General features: G+C 38.4%; 2 protein-coding genes across 2 annotated transcripts; one reads left to right on the top strand and one right to left on the bottom strand.

Moving 5' to 3' along the window:
- Positions 1-1,988: 1,988 nt before the first annotated feature.
- On the bottom strand, positions 1,989-12,457 carry LOC139948825 (phosphatidylinositol transfer protein alpha isoform-like). The gene is made up of 10 exons (XM_071947161.1): positions 12,309-12,457; positions 11,433-11,463; positions 10,669-10,829; positions 9,656-9,755; positions 8,814-8,894; positions 8,417-8,488; positions 7,878-7,949; positions 7,400-7,492; positions 4,788-4,910; positions 1,989-3,473 (listed from the first exon to the last, which is right to left on the bottom strand). Exons 1-10 carry the CDS (start codon positions 12,380-12,382, stop codon positions 3,432-3,434), a joined length of 849 nt encoding a protein of 282 aa, XP_071803262.1. The 5' UTR covers positions 12,383-12,457; the 3' UTR covers positions 1,989-3,431.
- Positions 12,458-20,523: 8,066 nt separating this feature from the next.
- Positions 20,524-21,783, top strand: LOC139949186 (D(2) dopamine receptor-like). Its single transcript, XM_071947583.1, has one exon. It carries the CDS (start codon positions 20,524-20,526, stop codon positions 21,781-21,783), a length of 1,260 nt encoding a protein of 419 aa, XP_071803684.1.
- The last annotated feature ends 1,071 nt before the right edge of the window (positions 21,784-22,854 follow it).

Genomic DNA, 22,854 nt, shown 5'->3' with positions numbered 1-22,854 from the left:
TTTATTGTGTGAATTCTGAGACAATTAAACTTTAACATTTAAAGTTGCAATTTTGGAGAATAAAGAAACATCATGCACATAACTTAAAATTGTGTGCGGCACAAATTCTGACTGGAACAAAATGAATGAAATATTATGTCCAATGAAATTACTAGTTCTAATAATAATAATAATAATAATAATAAGACTTGTAATGCGCACATATCCACCCTGCTGGGTGTTCAAGGCGCAGTAAAACCAAAAACAAAACAAAAACAAAACACAACACAAAGAAAAACAGACACAACAAAATTAGTCATTGAAAACCTGTGACATAAGATAAGTTTTGAGAAGAGACTTGAATTTTGCAGTACAAAGACAAGATCGAAGATTAAGTGGTAGAGAGTTCCAGATGCGTGGCGCGGCTGAAGAAAAAGACCTGTCACCCCATGAGTGTCGAGACTTGGGTTCAATGAGGAGAAGCATAGAACTTGATCGAAGATTCCTTGATGGAGTGTAAACTTGAAGCAGTTCAGAAATATAGTGGGGAGCCTTGCCATTAAGAGCTTTGTGGACAATGAGCATCAGCTTGAAGATGATTCGTTGAGAGATAGGGAGCCAGTGTAGTTGTTTCAGAATGGGGGTGATAGAACAGGATTTTCTAGACAGTGTCACAATGCGGGCAGCAGTATTTTGGAGCCGTTGAAGTCGGGAAATCTGGTTGTTAGGAAGACTGTAGAGAAGAGCATTGCCGTTGTCAAGACGAGAAGTAACAAATGCGTGAATGACCTTTTCAGTGGCACTTTTGTCCAAGTACTTGCGAATCTTACCTATATTCCTGATGTGATATGATGATAAACGAACAATGTTGTTGATGTGTGGCTGAAGTGTCATCGATGAATCAAAAATAACACCTAAGTTCCGAGCTTTCAGCGAGGGAGCTATCCGAGCATCACCGATGGAGATGTATGGCACTGAAACCTTAGTTAACTGTTGACGTGACCCAAATAGAAGGAACTCTGTCTTATCATCATTTAACTTCAGGAAGTTTTGTTGTGTCCAACGTCGAATCTCTTGGATGCATTTCTCAAGTCTTGCAATAGATGCATTGGCGTTTTCTTGAGAAGATTTAAACGTGATGTATAGCTGAGTGTCGTCTGCGTACACATGGTAATTCAGATTAAATTTCAGGATGATGTCACGAATCGGTAAAGTGTATAGCGTAAACCACTGCGGGCCGAGTACCGACCCCTGTGGCACAGAGTAGTTCAAAACAACAGGGTCGGATATCGCGGTGCCAATACATACATGCTGAGTTCTATTGTAGAGATACGATTTGCACCATGCTAGGGCTGTGTCCTCTATGCCAAGGTGATTCTGGAGCCGAGAGAGAAGGATGTTGTGATCGACAGTGTCAAAAGCAGCACTCAAGTCTAGCAGGACTAGTGCTGTTAGGTTACCATTGTCCATTGCAGAGAGAATATCGTTGCTCACACGGACTAGTGCAGCCTCGGTCCCATGGAAAGGCTTGTATGCTGACTGGAACACGTCGGACAGGTTGAAAGTATGAATGTGATCAGAAATACGTGATGAAACTACTCGTTCAATGACTTTTCCAAGATATTTTAAGTTTGCAACCGGTCTGTAGTTTTTGAATATCTCCTTGTCCAGGTTTGGTTTCTTGATGAGCGGCCTGATGTAGGAAACTTTGAGGCTATCGGGGAAACAACCGGAACTGAGGGATTCATTTACAAGCTTAGTGATGTAGGGTACAAAAATATCGATGTTTTGCTTTATCATGGATGTTGACACTGGATCCAGCTCACAGGATTTTGAAGGAGATTTCATAATAACCCTTTGAATCTCAGCAACAGTCGCAGGCTCAAACACAGATAGTCTACACTCTGGTTGAAGTTGTGGCAATGTCTGCGGCACGTTGTAAGGGACTGATGAAAATGATGAGCGGATGTCTGAAATCTTGGTGACAAAGAATTTCTGGAAAATTCTGAAAGGCAAGCACCTGTTTTCATCCTTGAGGATGAACGATGTTGTATACCCCGTTTTGTGTTTCGGTGACGTTTGGCATTGAGCCGCAACTACGGTGATCGTCTGCATATGGATCTAGGTGAAAGGTGAAGAGGCCACTCTCTGGCGTTTTCACAAGCCTCGAAGTGTGACGTCGGTTGTTCAGGCTATGATTGACGTGGCTAGGATGATTTCGCTTATATCCAGTGGTAGGTGGCGAACTTTTACGATAGTTATCAAAAAAATCAAGGCATTTAAGAAAATGATGTGTGGATAAAGACGGTCCTCTACTTAAAAACAAACGAGCATTTAATAATATCAAAAAGTAAAATTACAATAATGCAATTCAAAATATGAAATTTGACTTTCCTTACAAATTTTAGTTTGACCCACAGATAAAGAATAGCAGTTCAATATTACACACTAATAATAAAATACAAACTTCTACAAACAATGAGGTCAAAGGTCACCTCGTATAGCTAGCTGGTACGCCACATAGCAAATCTTGATTATAGAGTCCACACAAACACAATACTCTTCTGATAACACTTTTACGAAACAAACATTATTTTACTATAGCTGGCTAACACCATGAAGTTACTCTTCCTATTTAAAGCAACGAACTCAGTTAAATATGAACAAAAACATATAAAAAAACCAAAACACAAGCACCCCTATAAAACAAGTTGTGGGTGTGGGGGATGGGGCAGGATAGGGTAGGGTATGGGGCAGGGTAGGGGATGGGGCAGGATAGGGTAGGGGATGGGGCAGGATAGGGTAGGGGAGGGGGCAGGATAGGGTAGGGGATGGGGCAGGATAGGGTAGGGGATGGGACAGGATAGGGTAGGGGGAAGGATAGGGTAGGGGATGGGGCAGGATAGGGTAGGGGATGGGGCAGGATAGCGTAGGGGATGGGGCAGGATAGGGTAGGGGATGGGGCAGGATAGGGTAGGGGATGGGGCAGGATAGGGTAGGGGATGGGGCAAGATAGGGTAGGGGAGGGGGCAGGATAGGGTAGGGGATGGGGCAGGATAGGGTAGGGGATGGGGCAGGATAGGGTAGGGGATGGGACAGGATAGGGTAGGGGATGGGGCAGGATAGGGTAGGGGATGGGGCAGGATAGGGTAGGGGATGGGGCAGGATAGGGTAGGGGATGGGGCAGGATAGGGTAGGGGATGGGGCAGGATATATGGAGTGAAATAAAGCTGCTGCCAAACCGGACTCAGTTCTTATTGCCCTATTGTACGTTGGAAAGCACCAATACCACAAACCTTACTAGCATGAAATTATTGTTCATTTAGTTAGCATCTACTTGACATTAATTAAGTATTAGTTATTTTACTTCTAAATACATTATCCATTATATAAAGACGATCCAATATCACTTTACTCCACCACAGTCTGTGAGACTTCACCATCCTTCTCTATTAGTGCATGACCATGCCGCGGACGTCCCCTCTATTGCGAAGCTGTGAATGCAAAAACAACAACATTTAAACCCATTGAACAGTCAGTCAATTAATGATTTGGGTTCTTTTTGTACGACACAAGACACATGTCAAGAGATTTACCTACGGTTTGAAGATAATGGTGATATGAAGCTTCACTTAAAGCCATTGGACCCTTTCGGTAAACAGTATTGTCCAAAAGCCCACACTTCGTGTATCACAACTTATATATAAATTAACAAACCTGTGAAAATTTAGGCTCAATCGGTCATCGGAGTCGGGAGAAAATAACGGGAAAACCCACCCTTGTTTCCGCACGTTTCGCCGTGTCATGACATGTGTTTACTATAAATCCGTAATTCTCGTTGTCGAGAATTGATAATTGTTTCAATGTTTTCTCATAAAGTAAAGCATTTCATGGAATAATATTTCAAGAGAAGTCTTTTACCTTTACCTTCTGTAAACCCTGTAAGTTGTTTGTAAATTTGTGATTTTTTATTTTTTTTGCTGTTCCGAAAGTGTGCTCAGTTCTTCATAAATCAGTAAAAAGATGTCACATAAATAATGTTCGCCTTAGTGAGAAGAATTTGTTAGCATGTCAGCCAACAACGTAATATGCGACTCTTCTGAAGACATTAGAAAGTCCATTATTCAAAGTGCCATCGCTAACTTCACAGTGGAGAGCAGTTATCTTTAACTTTGAGACAATTTGTTTATTAAAGTCACCTGGAAGTGGTATTTTTTCAAAATAAAAAATGCTTTTGTCACTAATATATGTGTTTTGATGAGTGGAATGTGAATAAACAGTTAACTAAGGTTTTAAAAAATCAGTTCTTATGTTATTTACAAATTGAAGAGTAGACCCCGACCCGAGAGGGCGCTGTTCGTGACGTAAATCGAGGCAGACTTTGCCTGTAATGCGTAAAGTAAACACAATTGCAAAGTACATGTACGGACCAAGTCGTGAGTTTGTACGTTTCAAAAAAAAAAAATTGTTTTTTTCCGGCAATGCCGACCAGGTGTATTGCTGCTGAATGCAGAAAAACACTTTTTGAAATGTACCAACTCACGACTTGGACGTACATGTACTTTGCACGTGTGTTTACTATACGCATTACAGGCAAAGTCTGCCTCGATTGACGTCACAAAAGGGGAAGGCGGAGTCAGCCCCCCAAACAACTTTAGTATCAATAGTATCAAGTATTTCGAGGGAAAGACGAGTATTTCGAGGGAACGAAATAATGATAACTTTTTGTATTACCTTTCACCTGTTTGTTAACTTGTCCCTTTAGGTAGATCATGTACTTGATCTCTTGTGGTTTAAATAAAACTTACCAAATCCAATTCTTGTTTGACCACTTCTTCTTTCTGGCGGACTTCTTCTAGTGTCACCCCAGCCCATTGGTCAGCCCAGCAAAACATCTGACGATGGAATTTAGTGACTGCCTCTCGATAGCTCTACAGCAGAAAAATATCAATTACTGGTAGTCATTTTATGAACAGTATGCGACAACCAATAATGACTAATACTAATATCCCAGGACAAATATTCCGGAAGAAGATGTATAAGGGTCATTCCATGTCAGACCAACACACTATTTTACCTCATGTCTTCCGATTTTGATAACAACTGCTGTGCTTGTAGTTCCCGATGAGCAATGAATGCACACCAATTTTTAGCCCGATCCGACTTACCATGTGGTCAGGGCAGAAACCCTGACCACATGGGTAAAATACCACCTTTTTGGTAAAAACAAATGTCATAACCATGTAAATTTTTATCACATAAAAAATTATATGCAAATTTGGTATCAAAACGATGAGAATTGCATGCTCAATTAAATTCTTTTGGTAATTTTTTTTTCTTCAGAAATGTAGGTTACTGTTATCTTTAATATGTTATCGTGACCTTTGACCCAGTTTTTGAAATAACGAATCATTCAAAAAATCAACGAAATAAAAATCACTTGATAGAGCATGTCTTCTTCTATCAGAATCCACTAAGAGACAGTTGGGCTCTTCAAAATTTACAACTTTATGACTATTTTTGTACAAGTCACTGTGATCTTTAATTTTATGTTATCGTGACCTTTGACCCAATTTTTGAAATAACGCATAATTCCAAAAATCAACGAAATGAAAATCACTTGATATAGCATGTCGTCCTCTATCAGAATCCACTAAGAAACAACTGGGCTCTTCAAAATGTACAACTTTAAGACTATTCTTGTACAGTTGTTAGGTTACAAATTAGTCAATTTATAAACTTTACTTTATAAATAATAAATAAAAAAACCTTTCCAAAGTTACTAAAACTGTAAATGGTTTGGGATTTTTTCATGTTGAGGGCTGATGTGGTCTAACTAGAATCATACTTTAACATACCAGCAGTGACGCACCCAGGATTTAGTTTGGGTTGTGGGTTGAGGGGGGGGGGGGGGGGCATATTTCCCAAACAGAATTCTTTCCAAGATGGTAAAAAAAAATTCACCATGCTGCAACTCTGACTTCATCAGAAGGGTAGCATGCCTTTTCGTGTGCTATACGGTTAGCGGCGCTATTAAATGAAAATCGCACAATTTGCACAAAATCTGCTGCTGAACAGCTCTACCAAAAGATTCAAGATTCATCACAGGGGGTTAAAGCAAGACTGCATAAGTTTGTGATGATCTACTGAAGAAAGGCAATCAGCTTCTCCATCTCAACGTTGATGTAATCTCTGAATGGGATCACTAGTAATCACAGTGGTGCACCCGAAAGGGGGGGGGGGGGGGCGATGAGTCTAGGGGATTGATCCCAGCTAGCCCTCCAATGTATTCAATTTGTTTGATTGATTTGTTTTGATTTTTTGTTTTACAATCTTCTAAAGAAATATTTGGGGAAAATATGGCCCACCCCCCAAAATAATTAATCCTGGGTGCGTCACTGAAGATAATTTAAATTCTGGTTCTGGTTAAACCACACCAGCCATCAACAAGACAAAAATCGCAAACTATGAAGACTTTAAGTAACTTTAAACACAGAAGAGTGAGTTTTGTTGTTGGATTTATTATGTTAAGTATATAAATTGACTAATTTGTAACCTTACAACTGTGCAAAAATAGTCATAAAATTGTGAATTTGAAGAGTCCAGTTGTTTCTTGGTTGAATTTTGATAGAGGAAGACATGCTCTATCAAGTGATTTTTATTTTGTTGATTTTTGGAATGGTGCATTGTTTCAAAAATTGGGTCAAAGGTCACGACAACATATTAAAGATCATGGTGACTTGTACAAAAATAGTCAGAAAGTTGTAAATTTTGAAGAGCCCAACTGTTTCTTAGTGGATTCTGATAGAGGAAGACAAGCTCTATAAGTGATTTTTATTTCGTTGACTTTTGGAATGACACATTATTTTAAAAACTGGGTCAAAGGTCACGATAACATATTAAAGATTACATTTCAGAAAATTAAATTCAGCATGCAGTTATCATCATTTTGATACAAAATTTGCATACGTGTGATGAGAATTGACATGGTTATGACATATTTTTACCAAAAAGGTGGTATTTTACTTTAAAAATGTCAGATTTTAGTGAATTCTGCCCTGACCACATGGTAAGTCCGATCGGGCTAAAAATTGGGGGCATTCATTAGGACCTACAAGCGCAGCATTTTTTTTCAAAATCGGAAGACCTGAGGTAAAAAAAGTCCGTTGGTCTTAAGAGAAAAACCCTCTCATTTCAATAAACTATTTTGTGAATAAATGAATGGAAGGCAAAACAATTCAGATCTTTTTTAATGAGCAAATTCTTTAAAAAAATCTTATTCATGTATAAATAATGTATGGGTGTAATTTGAATGAATATTAAAAAGTTATAAACATGTCATAATTAACAATTAACAATTTGGTAAAGATAAGTGGGTTGCCTCAAGTTAAACTTTTCGCAGCGTTTGTTATCTCATTACCTCCAACAAAGTTTTTTCTGCACGGGTTTGCAAGCCCCACCACTCGAAATAAACTTCAAGGAAAGAGTAGACGCACATATGGGGACTCCTCTCCTAGAGTAAAAACAAAACCAAAATCAAAACCAGAACACAATATTGCATGAAAAGATTACCAACACAATGAAATAATATAATCATTTTGTATATTATTGTAAATTGTTCTGTTTTCATTTGGTGTAAAGCTGTTTATTTACAACAAACATTTAACACATAATTTTGCACGGTTGGGATTCAACAGATACCGCCCATTCATCTTGAAAGCTCAAAATATGTGTGACCGTTTGCGAACGAACGTTCCTTGTAAAACTACACCTTTTAAGGCACTGTACACCTTTTGGCAATCGTTTGCTTTCGGTCAAGGTTGGCTGAATAATCGTTATTGTTTTGCACCATGGAAACTAATACTAATTCCATCAATTTCTATTCTAAAGAAACCTACCTGCCAGCCAGACGTCAAAGGAGCTATGTTCAGTTTTTCAGAGGAGCATTGTGTTGGGTCCCAATATTCATTCTGAAATAAAAAAAAGAAACCATAGACTATTGCTTAAATACACAATGTTTTTTGTTTGAATCATGAATGTTACTTCACATTTATATCAATCCTTTTGAAGAGGCAAGAACTTGTACACATTCGTCCGACCCACCCTTACTATTATTTTGTTCGTTAACTCTTCCCCTTATATTGTGTTGGCTAATGGTATGGAACAAAACGTGAACCTGAACATGAACAAAAGATGATGCAAACAATAAAATGTTTGTGCTCAATTGAGTAAGAGTACACGCACGGGTGTGGATATTAGGGAGGTTTCGCATGCGAACGGATACGGTTTAAGTGCGACGGATACGTCATCATTATAAATTCATACGCTACTCGCAATCCACTGTACGTACGTGTAGACACGGATTGCTAAACGTATGCGTATCCGTTCGCGTGCGAAACCTCCCTATTATACATCAACTAGCATAAATCATACTTACAAAAGATCTTGTTCTGCAAATGTCGATCTGTTCAGTTAAAACAGACGATGATCCGCTGATATCGCTAAATACCTGGAACAGACATGAAAGTTACGAACTGAAAAGAAGCAAGCTCAAAACATTTAAAAAGTTACTTGCACAAGATTTTAGAATGCACATGAGTCAGTTTCCGTTATACTACCACAACTCACAAACTTCATATTGTTTTCTACATTGCAAACAAAACAACAATATTTTTTGCTCAAAGTCACTGTAAGGCTTTGGTAATTGCAATTCTATGCTGTATCATCAATTAGGCACAACCCGCACACTCAACTAACATTCGTTCTTTTTATAGTGTAATTTTATAGTTCTTGCGTGACAAGAAAGTGAACTAATCTAACATGTGTGTTCTTACATTGTCCAACTTGCAGTCATCGTTATCCACATACTTGGTTGTAATTTTGAAGTAGAAGCCTGATTTCATGTAATCCGGGTTCTAGAGACAGTAATGGCGAGACAAAAATGTTTCAATTCAATGTAATAATAATCTCCATACACACAATCAGAAAAGGCAGATTCATTTTGACAAATATAAAGTAGCAAAACACATGCAAAGAGTAAACGTGCCCAATGATAGTGATGATGATGATGCTAGTTTGGGCGATAATAAAACATTGGTGAACCAAGTGTCGAATCTCAGGGAAATCCGATGTCCACTAAGATTCAAGAACAAAATGATTCATTAACTACTATAATTTGATATTACATTTTTATTAAACCATTGGATTGTCAGGAAGAATAAATGGAACTCCAATGGTTCAGTATAATCACGCACTTAATGGAACACGTTGCCTTGCATCGGACGAGTTGGTCTATAAAAAGCGTTTGTAACCGTTTTTTATAAATTGCATATATGGATGGAAAGATGTTTTAAAAGTAGAATACAATGATCGACACACGTTTGCCTCGAAATTGCGTGGTTTTCCTTTTACTGTGCAAACTAACATGGTCGGCCATTTATGGGAGTCAAAATTTTACCTCCCATAAATGGCCGACGTGTTAGTCGACGAGGTAGTTTCAAGGCATGTTTGTGTGGATCATTATATTCTACTTTTACAACATCTTTCTACACATATGCATTTTATAAAAAACGGTTACAAACGCATTTCAAAGACCAACTCGACCGATCCAAGGCAACGTGTTCCTTTAAACGAACAGAAGATACGCCGTTTAGAACGTTATTGATTAGATACTCACAGTGTATACAGATAAGACGTAAGGAAATGCATCCCATGATTCCTCGGTGTCTTCCAGGGAACCTTTCGGAGCCAATGCTCGTATCCATCTCGGCACCTTACTGTCAAGAGCAAACAAATACAAACAAACACACTATTAACAGTGTCATTAGAACAATTGTTTTACATTTGAATGTTCTATTTGTTCTAATTAGAATAATTGTTAAGTTAATCACACTGGACACTATTGGTAATTGTCAAAGACCAGTCTTCTCGCTTGGTGTATCTCAACACATGCATAAAATAAAAAACCTGTGAAAATTTGAACTTATTTGGTTGTTGAAATTGCGAGATAATTATGAAAGAAAAAAACACCCATGTCACACGAAGTTGTGTGCTTTCAGATGCTTGATTTTGAGACCTCAAAATCTAATTCTAAGGTCTGGAAATCAAATTCCTGGAAAATTTGTGCTTTCTCGAAAAACTAAAAGACTTGAGCCGTTTCTCACAATGTTTTATACTATCAGCTCTCAATGCTCGTTACCAATAAGCCCTTATGCTAAAAATAATACTTCGAGTAATTAGCAGTACTTGTCCAGTGTCTTTAAAGGCAGTGGACACTATTGGTAATTACCTCACTTGGTAACGAGTTGGGGAGAGGTTGATAGTATAAAACATTGTGAGAAACGGCTTCCTCTGAAGTGACGTAGTATTCGAGAAAGAAGTAATTTTCCACGAATTTGATTTCGAGACCCCAGATTTAGAATTTGAGGTCTAGAAATCAAGCATCTAAAAGCACACAACTTCGTGTGGCAAGGGTGTTTTTTCTTTTCTTGTTATCTCGCAATTGAGCTCAAATTTCCACAGGTATGTTATTTTATGCATATGCTGAGATACACCAAGTGAGAAGACTGGTCTTCGACAATTACCAATAGTGTACCTTCCCTTTAAGCAGCTATATGAACTAGGGGTCTGATATCAAAACGCTACAGTTTAAAGTTGGCGTATTTTCTGTACTGAAGATGAAGAATATACCTGGCTAAATGTAATATCCGGTGTGAGTAGTGTTTCACTGGTAAGGGCAACCCTTCCTTTATTTCGTCGGCCGGCTCATTTACTACGATCTCAAAGCCCTCACCTCCTCCCGTCTCGTAAAGACTGGATTCAGCAACTGACCATAAGTAGCCATTGCGAAACTGAATCATAAAAAAACAACAGAAACAATATTGAGGTTATTTCTAGGAATCGTGAATTACACGGCTACATTGTAAGTAAAGCAACATCCTCTCGCTAATGAGAAGAGCATGCCTCCATTCACAGCAAATAGAGATCTTCGAATTGATAGCAAATGACATACTTTAAAGGCAGTGGACACTATTGGTAACTACTCAAAATAATTATTAGCATAAAACCTTACTTGGGGACGAGTAATGGGGAGAGGTTGATGGTATAAAACATTGTGAGAAACGGCTCCCTCTGACGTGCCATAGTTTTCGAGAAAGAAGTAATATTCCACGAATTTGATTTCGAGACCTCAGGTTTAGAACTTGAGGTCTCGAAATCAACCATCTAAACGCACACAACTTCGTGAGACAAGGGTGTTTTTTCTTTCATTATTATCTCGCAAGTTCGATGACCGATTGAGCTCAAATTTTGACAGGTTTGTTATTTTATGCATATGTTGAGATACACCAACTGTGAAGGCTAGTCTTTGACAATTACCAATAGTGTCCACTGTCTTTAAATAAAATAACTTGTAAAGTAACAAATAAAACAAATTAGAAAGAAGTCATATATACCTGTTCAAGTGAGTACGGAAGTAAGGTACGGCTGCAAATGAGAAAGGAAAAAAACATAGCCAAGCATCTTCAGTAAAAGGTTCAAAAACAGGACAGTTCTGTCAGTCATAATAATTGTAAATTAATAAGTGCCCCCTCTCTTTGCCGTATCTCAAGTCGTAGGTGAGGTTGGGTAGATCATCTTTAAGTATCTACAATGAATGGGTTATCAGTAGAAACAAGACAACAATCAACAACAGATATAAAACAAGGAACGTAGGCGGCACACAATAAACTATTCTTCCTGCATAAAATAAATCTGCAATTATTTAAAACTGAACTCAACCCCTGCCCCCCCCCAATTTTTTTTTTAAAGGTAATATGATCACTGGTTTTGGCATAAAGTAATTCAAACGAAGACAATTAATCACACTGCCACGATATAAAATTGAACACAGTAATAAACAAATAAATGAAATCACATGATAACTATTTCAAAGTTTTCCAAGTTTTATTTTATTATATAGAATATTGTAGCATAGTTGAAAATCTTATCTTTCAGGGGTCGAATTGATTTCACTAGTAATGCGTAACGCATCTACTACATTTTGTGGATAAATGGAAACACAGTAGCCCTTATCTCGACTCCTAGCAGAGGCGAAAGGAGCCAGTAGGAAACACAGTTTCCGTATGGCGCCAACCACTTTTTCATGCGATGTATCTACCTCAAGGAGATATCCTTTATAAAAATGAGTGAAAAAGGGGTGGCGCCACACGGAAAGTTTCCCGATGTTTGTGTCTGTGTGACAAATAATAATAGGTGTGTGTTCTTACTTGTTGATCTACCAGCACCAATGATAGCTACATATAATCATCTGATAAAACAATGTTACTTACAATTCTCTGTTGATCAAGGCAGTGACTTGCGGTACAGTAACCATCAACGTAAGGAGCAGTGATAAAACCCTCATCTTGTTCAGATGTTGCAGCAGTCAGTACCCATAAATCAGGAATACTAGCAATGACAGATACTGGGCCGTGGTAGACTGGTAGGGCCTACATGTAGATAAAGCCGCCATTGTGTATGATCACTGAGGTAGTGCAACCCTGGGATATAGTTCTGCCATGGTTCTTCAATCATTATGTTAAATCCCAGCTAATAAAACACAAAAGGCTCAAGACTCAACCAAGGCCAGACAGCCTACAACTAAAAAAATACAAATATGAGAAATAATAATAATAATAACAAGTTCTTATATAGCGCATTTCACAATAAACTGTATCAATGCGCTTTACATTAGTCCCCTGGTCATTGGGCCAATAAACATCCCTTTAATCTTTCTCAGCTCCCATTAGGGAGTATACAGCCCCGAGCTGCCGTGGCGCTCTGAAAGCTTTTCATTCACAATATCAACCTCTACCCTCGCAGGTACCCATTTATACCCCTGGGTGAAGAGAAGCAATTATAGTAAAGTATCTTGCTCAAGGACACAAGTGTCACGACCGGGATTCAAACCCATACTCCGTTGAATTAGCACCAGAACTTGAATTCGATGCTCTTAACCACTCGGCCATGACACTATACAGAAAAACAAGCACAAAGCTGCCTGGAACTGGATATGACATACTCTGATGCACATCCTTACACAGTATAAAATGCCTTAGGTTGCACCGCACTTCCATAGCAAACAATGAACAAAATACTCTCAAATTATAAAACATTATTTAAAGTCTCTCAGCCTCTTAAAAACCAATCAATATATCTAAGAGCCCTAAACTTCTGTTTTTTTTTTTAAATTCCTAGCAGGTCAGTAGTTTAGAAGTTTTGCTAAACAAGAGAACACCCCCCCCCCCAAAAAAAAAATAAATAAAAATAAAACCAACAACACAAAAACCTCCCACAAAAAAACAAAACAAAACACCGACTTGCCGCCAGTTTCCACCGATTCCCGATATTTAACGTACAGTACCAACTTTAAATGGTAGACTAAAAAAGGGACATGTTAAACACCTATGGAACTTTAAAATGAAAACAAGTTGTGCCTTCAATATACCAAGAAATGCTCTTAAAAAAACCACACAACGTTTTTCAATCTGAGCTGTTTGTGGAAGGGATTTGCTCCACATCTATCATTCCAAGCCTGCGATCGGAGTTTTGTTGATGCACTTAATTAATAATATACATTTTAACTGTTTCGAGTGCTGTGGTCAAAACCACCCGAGGCGGCTTTACTAGTGAAATTGACAAATCAAATATTGTTCAGTTTCCAACATTTCAGCAGACTTGGTTTCTGTGATCGTAGCTTTTAGTCCACCCGATAGTCAAAATATCAAGACTACAGTGATAATACTACTGTACTTATTAAACTTTGTTTTCCCAAAAGAAGGAAATATTATAAGTATAAACTCTTTTACACAACAATTTTTTTCACAATAAATAATTATACAAAAAAACTCGTAAGACCAGAGCAGTCACCAGCACTTTTCGGGAATAAATTAATTTCAAACATTGATTAATTAGAAGTTTATTATCACACACATCCCTTTCCTGTGCCCTTTCCTGTGCCCTTTCCTGTTGCTGTCCGAAGTTGTTACTCGCTCCTTTAAAGGCATTGGACACTATTGGTAATTACTCAAAATAATTGTTAGCATAAAAACTTACTTGGTAACGAGCAATGCAGGGCTGTTGATAGTATAACACATTGTGAGAAATGGCTCCCTCTGAAGTAATGAGGTGTTTGAGATAACAATATTTGATTTGGATTCGAGACCTAAGCTGAGACATCTTAAAGCTGACACTCTTATGCGAGAAGGTGCCTTTAAATGCTGCTAGGATACCTATGAGATACGCCTCCATGCGTGTGGAGAATGGTCTTGATTCGAGACTCAATAATGAAAGATATCCATCACGGAGACTGTATATGACAGAACCCCTCCATCCTCTGTCACTGATAATCAAGTCACAGTGAAAGGCTCAGTTCTGCCGTTGGCTTTAATTCTTATAGTGCTCTTCGACTTCACGGATACGTACTTAAAGACACTGAACACCTTTGGTAATAATTGTCAAATAACAGAGGGAGCCGTTTCTCGCAATATTTTATACTATCAACAGCTCTCCATTGCATGTTAATACTAAGTAAGCCTTTATGCTGATATTTTGAGAACTTACCAATAGTGACCAGTGCTTTTGCTTATCAATGCAATATCAATGCAAGATCCAGTGACTTTTTGATGATTGAAAGAAAACAAATCATGTACAGCAGCCGAAGGTAGATCCCACGCTCATTTCAGATAAGTAGGCTAATAAAAATCACAAGGGAAATTGACCGAACACATTTCAAATAATTTTTGGTCGAAGAAATAATGTACGTGGGATACAGAATACGCTATATTTAAAGGCAATGGACACTATTGGTAATTGCTCAAAATAATTATTGGCATAAAACCTTTCTTGGTGACGAGTCATGGGGAGAGGTTGATGGTATAAAACATTGTGAGAAACGGCTCCCTCTGAAGTGCCATAGTTTTAGAGAAAGAAGTAATTTGATTTCGAGACCTCAGATTTAGAACTTGAGGTCTCGAAATCAACCATCTAAACGCACACAACTTCGTGAGACAAGGGTGTTTTTTCTTTCATTATTATCTCACAACTACAATGACCGATTGAACTCAAATTTTCACAGGTTTGCTATTTTATGCATGTGTTGAGATACACCAACTGTGAAGGCTAGTCTTTGACTTACCAATAGTGTCCACTGCCTTTAACGAAAGCATATATTGTTTATGTGTCTTATCAAATTCGTATCAAATTCTCGAAAAGCACCACTATTATATTCCTATCGAGTCTTATTAGAACTACAAAGAAAGCGCACAAGCTTTTTAGGTCTCGTAATCGGCTGACATGAAAGGGTTTTCGATGTGACAAAGAAACAGCCATTGTCACTAGGCACGTCGTATGGTCTTGTTGATGGAATTGAGTGGACCCAATTGATATAATTTGTTCCGGTGTCGCAAACCTATTTGCGAAGTTGCAAACTCATAACGGTTCGGCTGTATTTTATTATGTATTAGTTTTTTTTATCGATGCAGGCTTGCGCGTTCTATTTTGCCACCTCGCATTGTGTTTGCAGAAGAGAGAGTTGTCGCAAAATTTAGTGTAAAATTAAGTTGACCTTTAGTGTATGTAAATGCAATATTCCAAAGTTACGTTCCTTCATCGTTGAACAAACCAGAAGTTTTCGCCATTGTGGGTACTGGACAATTTAAACATGAGATAATAACAAACTAATAAAGTCTAGCAGTTTTACATTGAGGAGTATACTGAACGGGATGCAAATAAAGCAATCTTATCTATGTTGCCAGGAAGAAATGTTTGCCTCAGTAATTTGTAAATTTTGATCACTTTAACCCTGGATAAAGTCACCATGGAAGCACATGCTGCACTAACCAATTGGTTTTTAATCTACAACCACTGGGTATAAAAAACCACTGGACACAGACTCAATCATTGCCGCCCACTCTTAAGCTTCGAATCAGGGAAAACAGCTGGTTTGTTCCTAAGCAGTTTTTATATTTTTCTTTTTTAAAATTGAATAATTATTATCGACATCTTCTCAGGATAGCGTCAATATTACGTTAGAAAAAGCAGAAAGAAAGTCATATCTACACTCTGAACTCAATTATGAACATATCCCAAACACCGAGTCAATTTGCAGGGGGGCAATTCCCAGATTGATCGAATCAAAATTGAAGGATAGTCACTAGTTAAAAGAGTGGTAATACGAAGAACATAGACGCTGAAGTCTTTTAATAAAGATATTTCATTGAGAAATTACTTCTTTCTCAAAAACCAAAACATAATCAGAGGGAGTCGTTTCTCACAATGCTGTATACATGACTATCAACAGCTCTCCATTGCTCGTTACAAAGTAAGTTTTTACGCTAACAACAATTTTGAGTTATTATCAATAGTGCCGGCCGTTTAGTCCTGTATAATATAATTGAATAAATTATTACATAAAACACAGGATTTTGTGTGTGTGTGTGTGGGAAAGATCCTTGACCACAACCTTCCTTCCATGAACAATCCCTTGGAGACGGGCGTCCATTCTCCTCTATAAACCTATAGATGCTCATCGATGGAAACACTCCCCATGCACTAAACTAACATCTTTCAAGGCAACTGTGTGGTAAAGTACGGTACCAAATAAAAGAAGACAAATCAATCTTCCCGAAGCATCCACATCTCGCTGGGGCAGTCTTACATCAAAACAAGTAAAGGTGAGGTCGATCAGAAACAGCACAGAGACTCTAGAATAACGTTAGTCCACTGACCATGAAATTTGCGCTCCCCGCTTTTCGCAGACAGTGCCTGAAGGATGGAAATTAACCTAGAATAAAATAAGCCACCAAACAACCTTTTGGCGTTTTCGAAGGGGAATACAAATTATTCAAATGTTTAAATTCTATTCACTTGAAACATTTGCTTGAAAACTTCACTATCTTTGGGCTGTAGGTCAATGTCTTAAGGTATTTTGTAAAGTGCACCACATACAGGAAAGAAGAAGAACCATTCGTTCAATTAAAAGAAATCGATGTTTTATCAAAGCTGTACTTAATATACCATTAGTTTTCTCTTTGTCTGTTTAGAATTCAACGAGTAATGCTGTGTGTTAATCTTGAACGTGTAAAGAGCCACACGGAGATTTCACCCATTTGACGATAATCTTTTCTGGCTTGCTACACTGACAGATCGTGCAAAATTGCAATACTCTAACTGTGTAGCAGTTTTGAAAATATTTAATTTGAGCACAAAAGTTTTGCGCCATATTCGAAAATTTGTATTGTAGCCAATACCAAGAGTAGCTTTAAGCCTTATTTGGGCAAACTTGCATAAACAAAAGAAGAAAAAAAAACATGTGTAGGCTATCCATTTAAAAAATAATGAGCAAAATGATACATAAAGGGCGACGCTGGGAAAAATTGCGCGACAGAGTTTGGCAAATAATTAACGAATGTTCGTCTGAGCTCATCTCCCCAGTATTTTATTATCTAAGAAAATAAACGGCACGACCATTCTGGGTTTCAAAATCAAATTAGTATGAAAACGTTTCCTTGGTGATTGGCTACGAGGAATGGAAAATGGTTGACGACCACAGACCAAAAATGCAATTTAAATTAAGGACGTAATCTGCTTTACCAGTAAAAACAACATCATTGAAGGAACCAAATCATGTCTCTATTTTACGCTCATCCACCGCACTTGCCTTGGATCGGACGAGTTGGTCAAAACAAAAGCGTCTGTAACCGTTTTTTGTAAAATGTATATGGTTGGAAAGACGTTATAAAAGTAGAATACAATGATCCACACAAGTTTGCCTCGAAATTGTGTGATTTTCCTTCTACTGCGCGAACTAACACGGTCGGCCATTTATGGCAGTCAAAAGTAATAAATGGCCGACGTGTTAGTCGACAAGGTAAAAGGAAAACCACGCAATTTCGAGGCATGTTTGTGTGGATCATTGTATTCTACTTTTACAACATCTTTCTACCCACATGCATTTTATAAAAAACGGTTACGAACGCTTTTCAAAGACCAACACGACCGATCCAAGGCAACGTGTTCCTTTAAGTGGGATAAACTTTACTGCTCGCTGGTTTTGTCTTTTGTTATCTTCTGTAAAATTTGTCATTCATTATGCCATGCATTTAGTTTGTTAAAAAAACATTTTATGCATTGTTGTTCAACAATTAGAGTCGTATCTTGTGAATGAATAGTTATAAAGGCATTAAAACATTTTTAATTTCCTAAAACAAACATAGAGGCCAAGTTGAATGTTTCAAGATGAGTACTTATAATGTGAGTAATTAAAATTGGACAAAAGCTGTGAATGGTTAGAGTAATATAATGTGCCGATTTTTAAACCCCTAGCCACCACACGGGACCTCTTAAAGTGACAGATAAAAACAATGTTGAAACGGTGATAATAATATAAAATGAAAGTCACATGATGAAGCTGTCGATTTAATGGTTTGATGCTGTGTCTATTTGTTGAGTAAACAGCTGGGAAAATACTTTAAAACAGGTTTTTGAAAAAGATTGCACCCGTTTTCAGCGACATTCCAAAAATGTAATGCTGCCTTTAATACTGAGTTGATAATTATCCAGTTTTGTAAGAACATCTAATGGATATTGACGGCGAGACTAAATTAAACGTGATCTGGGTCGAACTTAATTGATTTGCAAGCTTGCCTTTACCAATTTGTGATTTCTCGCAGTTTCGCGTAGGTTGCTCGCCAGCCTTTTATTGGAAAAACACCCACGTGACTTCGTGTTCATTTGTTTTGAAGCGAGATCAAACTGGACACGATGTAAAGCATGTGAAAAAACCTTCAACTTGTCAACGCTAAACAAAGTTGCTCATTTTATGTGCTTGTTTCAGTTTACAGGGTCAGAGACTGGTTTCTATTCCTCAGTCACTATCATTAATTTGTAACGCCATTTATAATATGGGTTTATTAAAGGCAGTGGACACTATTGGTAATTGTCAAAGACTAGCTTTCACAGTTGGTGTATCTCGACATATGCATATTAAAATAACTAACTAGTGTGAAAATTTGAGCTCAATCGGTCATTGAAGTTGCGAGATAATAATCAAAGAAAAAACACCGTTTTCACACGAAGTTGTATGCGTTTAGATGGTTGTTTTCGAGACCTCAAGTTCTAAATCTTCGAGACATCAAGTTCTAAATCTGAGGTCTCGAAATCAAACTCGTGGAAAGATACATTTTTCTCGAAAACTATGGCACTTCAAAGGGAGCCGTTTCTCACAATGTTTTATTCCATCAACCTCTCCCCATTACTCGTCACCAAGAAAGGTTTTATGCTAATAATTATTTTGAGTAATTACCAATAGTGTCCACTGCCTTTAATCAAAAGCTGTGCCCCAACCGAGTAGTCACACAATGCGCGTGTCAACAACTGGATGTGATACCCCCACAGAAATTAGGCAAATATTAAGCTTAATGTACACTAGAGGTTTGTTAATTAGCCCATGTTATTGTTTGGTTACACCATTAAGAGTGACAACAATTGTCTTTGAAAATATTAACAAAGGTGTCCAGTGCCTTTAATACAAATCTGTGCACGAGCAATTATGACGTAATTAAATAATATTAAAGAAGTGAGTGTTTTTGATTGACACCTAATAAATCATGGTATTTAAATACAACCTAAGTAGGATTTGAAACTTTGCATGGTGGAGATAAGATATAGAAGAGTTTGCGGTAACACCATGTAATAACAATCTCTAAATGAGTTGGGGTGGTTCTGAAAAGAACCGTTGGGTTAACTCGACGTTTCTGATCGTCTTCCAGAAGACGATCAGCGTCTTCCAGAAGACGATCAGAGCATACTGATCGAAACGTCGAGTTAACCAAACGGTTCTTTTCAGAACCACCCCAACTCATTTAGAGATTGTTATTACATGGTGTTACCGCAAACTCTTGTATAAATACAACCTGTCACTACCCACCATACGAGTTGACGGTGATATATATTGGCATTAAACAACACAATCGACCATCCAGCCTTGTAATTGGTTTAGGGACCTATCTCACGCACAGGTCGATGGAGTTTTCAATAAATCTGTGCACTGCGTCTTGCAGTTTAGGATAAGATGAATCATTTCTGTCGGACTGTGTATAGTCAGAGGCGGCTGATTCAACAGTGCACTCTGCAGCTTCTAAAGCAGCACTGTTTGGTTATAAATGGTTCGGTTTCAAGATGTGATAACAGTGTGTCTATTTTAGCTACTTGAGTGATGAATTCCTTGCAAGACGAGCTGAGGGACACACCTTAGATGTCAACATTCAAACGCAACCTCAAGACCGATCATCTGTTCAATCTGTCAGCTTGCTAGCATCCGGCGACTAGGGCTCTTTTGTAGATACTTTGCGGGAAACACCACGGAATGGTAATCTCCAAATGGGTTGGGGTGGTTCTGAAAAGAACCGTTGATTTCAACTCGACGTTTCGATCAGTATTCTCTGATCGTCTTCTGGGGAACGCGTTGAATCTGAACTGATCTGAGCATCTAGTATAATTTGCATCATGGAACAGTTCATCTCTGATAATTCCATGGATGGCTCAGATGACGATTCTTCGGAAAGTCACCCTAAAGGCACACGAGAGGTATTTCTTTTGGTTTCTCATTCAATCATTCTGTTTATCGGCCTGCCAGGAAACTGCCTCATCCTTCGTGTGTACTGGACTAAAACCTCAAAGACCAGCACCAATGTACTGATTATGGTTCTTGCCTTGGCTGATGCCTCCGTGTGTCTGTTAAGGATCGTAGATATCATAGAAGTTGTATTCGCTGTTGAGATACCATGGGGCATTGAGATACTAGAGTCCGTTGGTATCTCGTCTTCAGTGATGATTACTGCAGCCATTGCAGCAGATAGATACGACTGCATTTGCCGGCCACACAAACGGTTTTTCACTACCAAAAGGAGTAAGATAACAGCCTTATTTATACTCGTTACGTCTTTGATCATCAATATCCCAAATATCATCAACGGATTCAATGATATGAAATATGAAGTTGTGGACACCATAAGCTTAGTGATTTTATTTGCTAGTTTTGTTGCAGCATTTGGTATGATCACTCTGTGCTACACCAAAGTTTACATAACCATCCGCCAACATGTCAAAGTCAACGTGGCTTCACCTCAATCTACAAATAATGGTTTACGTCCAAAAGAAACTGGGACTGAAACTTGTCAACATCTTGAAGGCACAGACATGTCAGTGAACGACTTGGGCAATTCCAGTGTCATCAATTCATTGAGTGTGTCCCATGCTGCAAAAACTAACACTTCTCCCATTTCATATATAGACATGGACCACGCCTCTACCGCTGCAGCATCCAAAGCCCCGCCCAAACACCAAGAAACAAACCCAGAACCGTCCACCCAAGAATCTGGATTACCCTCACATCAAGGAACTGGAGAAAACAAACAAGAATGGGCAATTACCAGCGATGCTAGAGTTCGTAAAGGTCGCGTTCCCAATGTCAGATCAACAAGTCTGCATCGAAAGACAACAAACATGCTGTTTGTCACCAGTCTTGTGTTCTTACTAACGTGGATACCCAACTGGATCAGCATTGGGATATCCTTCGCTGCTGAAGGAGGTATCAACCCACTTTTTGCCGATACCTGGGATGCTTTGAGTTCCATTCTTTATTATGTCAACAATGCAATCAACCCAGTGATCTACGGGTTATTAAACAGGAGGTTCAGGAAGGACTGTAAGGAGACTTTAAGAAAGATGAAAGTATGTGGCTGTCGCAGAGGTGGGCGGCAGTAGACGCAGGGGAGTATTTGGGGGTAGGTTCGTAGTTGGAGCCATGGTGGGCATTGTACGAATCAAGTCATCGTTTAAAGAGCCAATAAAGGATGATCTCAATTAATGTCAACTATTACCTTTTTATGGCCAAATAGACATCGCAGATACCGGTCAATAACCATTTTACTCTCAAAATTTGCACTTAGTAATAATTATCTCGAGTCAATAATGCACCCGGCCGCGCGGCTTTTTCAGCCGAGAGTCAAAAACGGTTTATCTATTATAATGACCCTGGACGCCAGTGACGAATTTCCCCTATTGGTTTTGAACACAGTTCTCCAGCTTTGGCATTTCCACACCAAATAACCGCTACTGACGTCACGATTCCTTTGTCGCGCGTTTTTTTTGAGCCCACGTTTTTCAGAAATTTGGCTTGGAGCGTTCTGGAGAAAACCAATTTTTACCATGTTTTAACGTGAGGTAAGAGACTCGTTATATTTTTTATGTTTCCTGTGTGGACTGCAGATGTTAGAAACTGTAATATCTATACATTTGAGCTCATCCCTTATTGGCTGTTTAACAAAGTTGAAAAACAGTCATTTCGCTTGTCAATTTCTACCAGTCTTTAGATTCCTTAACCTGTCTTTAGCTTTTTTAGAGAGCCACAGTATTGTTTGTGTTTAATTACCTCAACTTTGCCGAAATTTGGCAAGAGGGTATTTTTGGTACGTATTTGAAATCATGGTGGGCAAGTTGGAAATTGGACGTGAAGTAAACGTTTTAAAAATAATTATTCACTTTAAATTTGCATATTCTCGCGACTAAAAATGTGCATAAAGTGAATAATTATTTTAAAAGGTTTACTTTAAATTAAATTTTCGACTTTCCCACCATGACTTCATGTACGCACCCACAATACCCCCTTGCCAAATTTCGGCAAGAGTCAGATAATTAAACACAAATAATACTGTGGCTGGAAACGTCCAGCCCCCGGGTCCACGAAGCACAAAGTGGCTCTATAAAGAAGCTAAAGACAGGTTAAAGAGTCTAAAGACTGGTAGTAATTGATAAGCGAAAAGACCTTTGAATAAA

Source organism: Asterias amurensis, chromosome 16, assembly GCF_032118995.1.
Source record: "Asterias amurensis chromosome 16, ASM3211899v1".
NCBI lineage: Eukaryota > Metazoa > Echinodermata > Asteroidea > Forcipulatida > Asteriidae > Asterias > Asterias amurensis.
This window is presented reverse-complemented; position numbering and strand designations above follow the sequence as displayed.

Excerpts from the sequence above, each read along its gene's own strand:
- LOC139949186 (XM_071947583.1), top strand. The coding sequence starts at position 20,524 with ATGGAACAGTTCATCTCTGATAATTCCATGGATGGCTCAGATGACGAT.
- LOC139948825 (XM_071947161.1), bottom strand. The coding sequence starts at position 12,382 with ATGAGGGTTTTATCACTGCTCCTTACGTTGATGGTTACTGTACCGCAA. Across the intron at positions 8,489-8,813 it reads ATGACTGCAAGTTGGACAAT|GTATTTAGCGATATCAGCGG; the intron begins GTAAGAACACAC and ends TGTCTGTTCCAG. Across the intron at positions 4,911-7,399 it reads CAGAAAAAACTTTGTTGGAG|AGCTATCGAGAGGCAGTCAC; the intron begins GTAATGAGATAA and ends TTTCTGCTGTAG.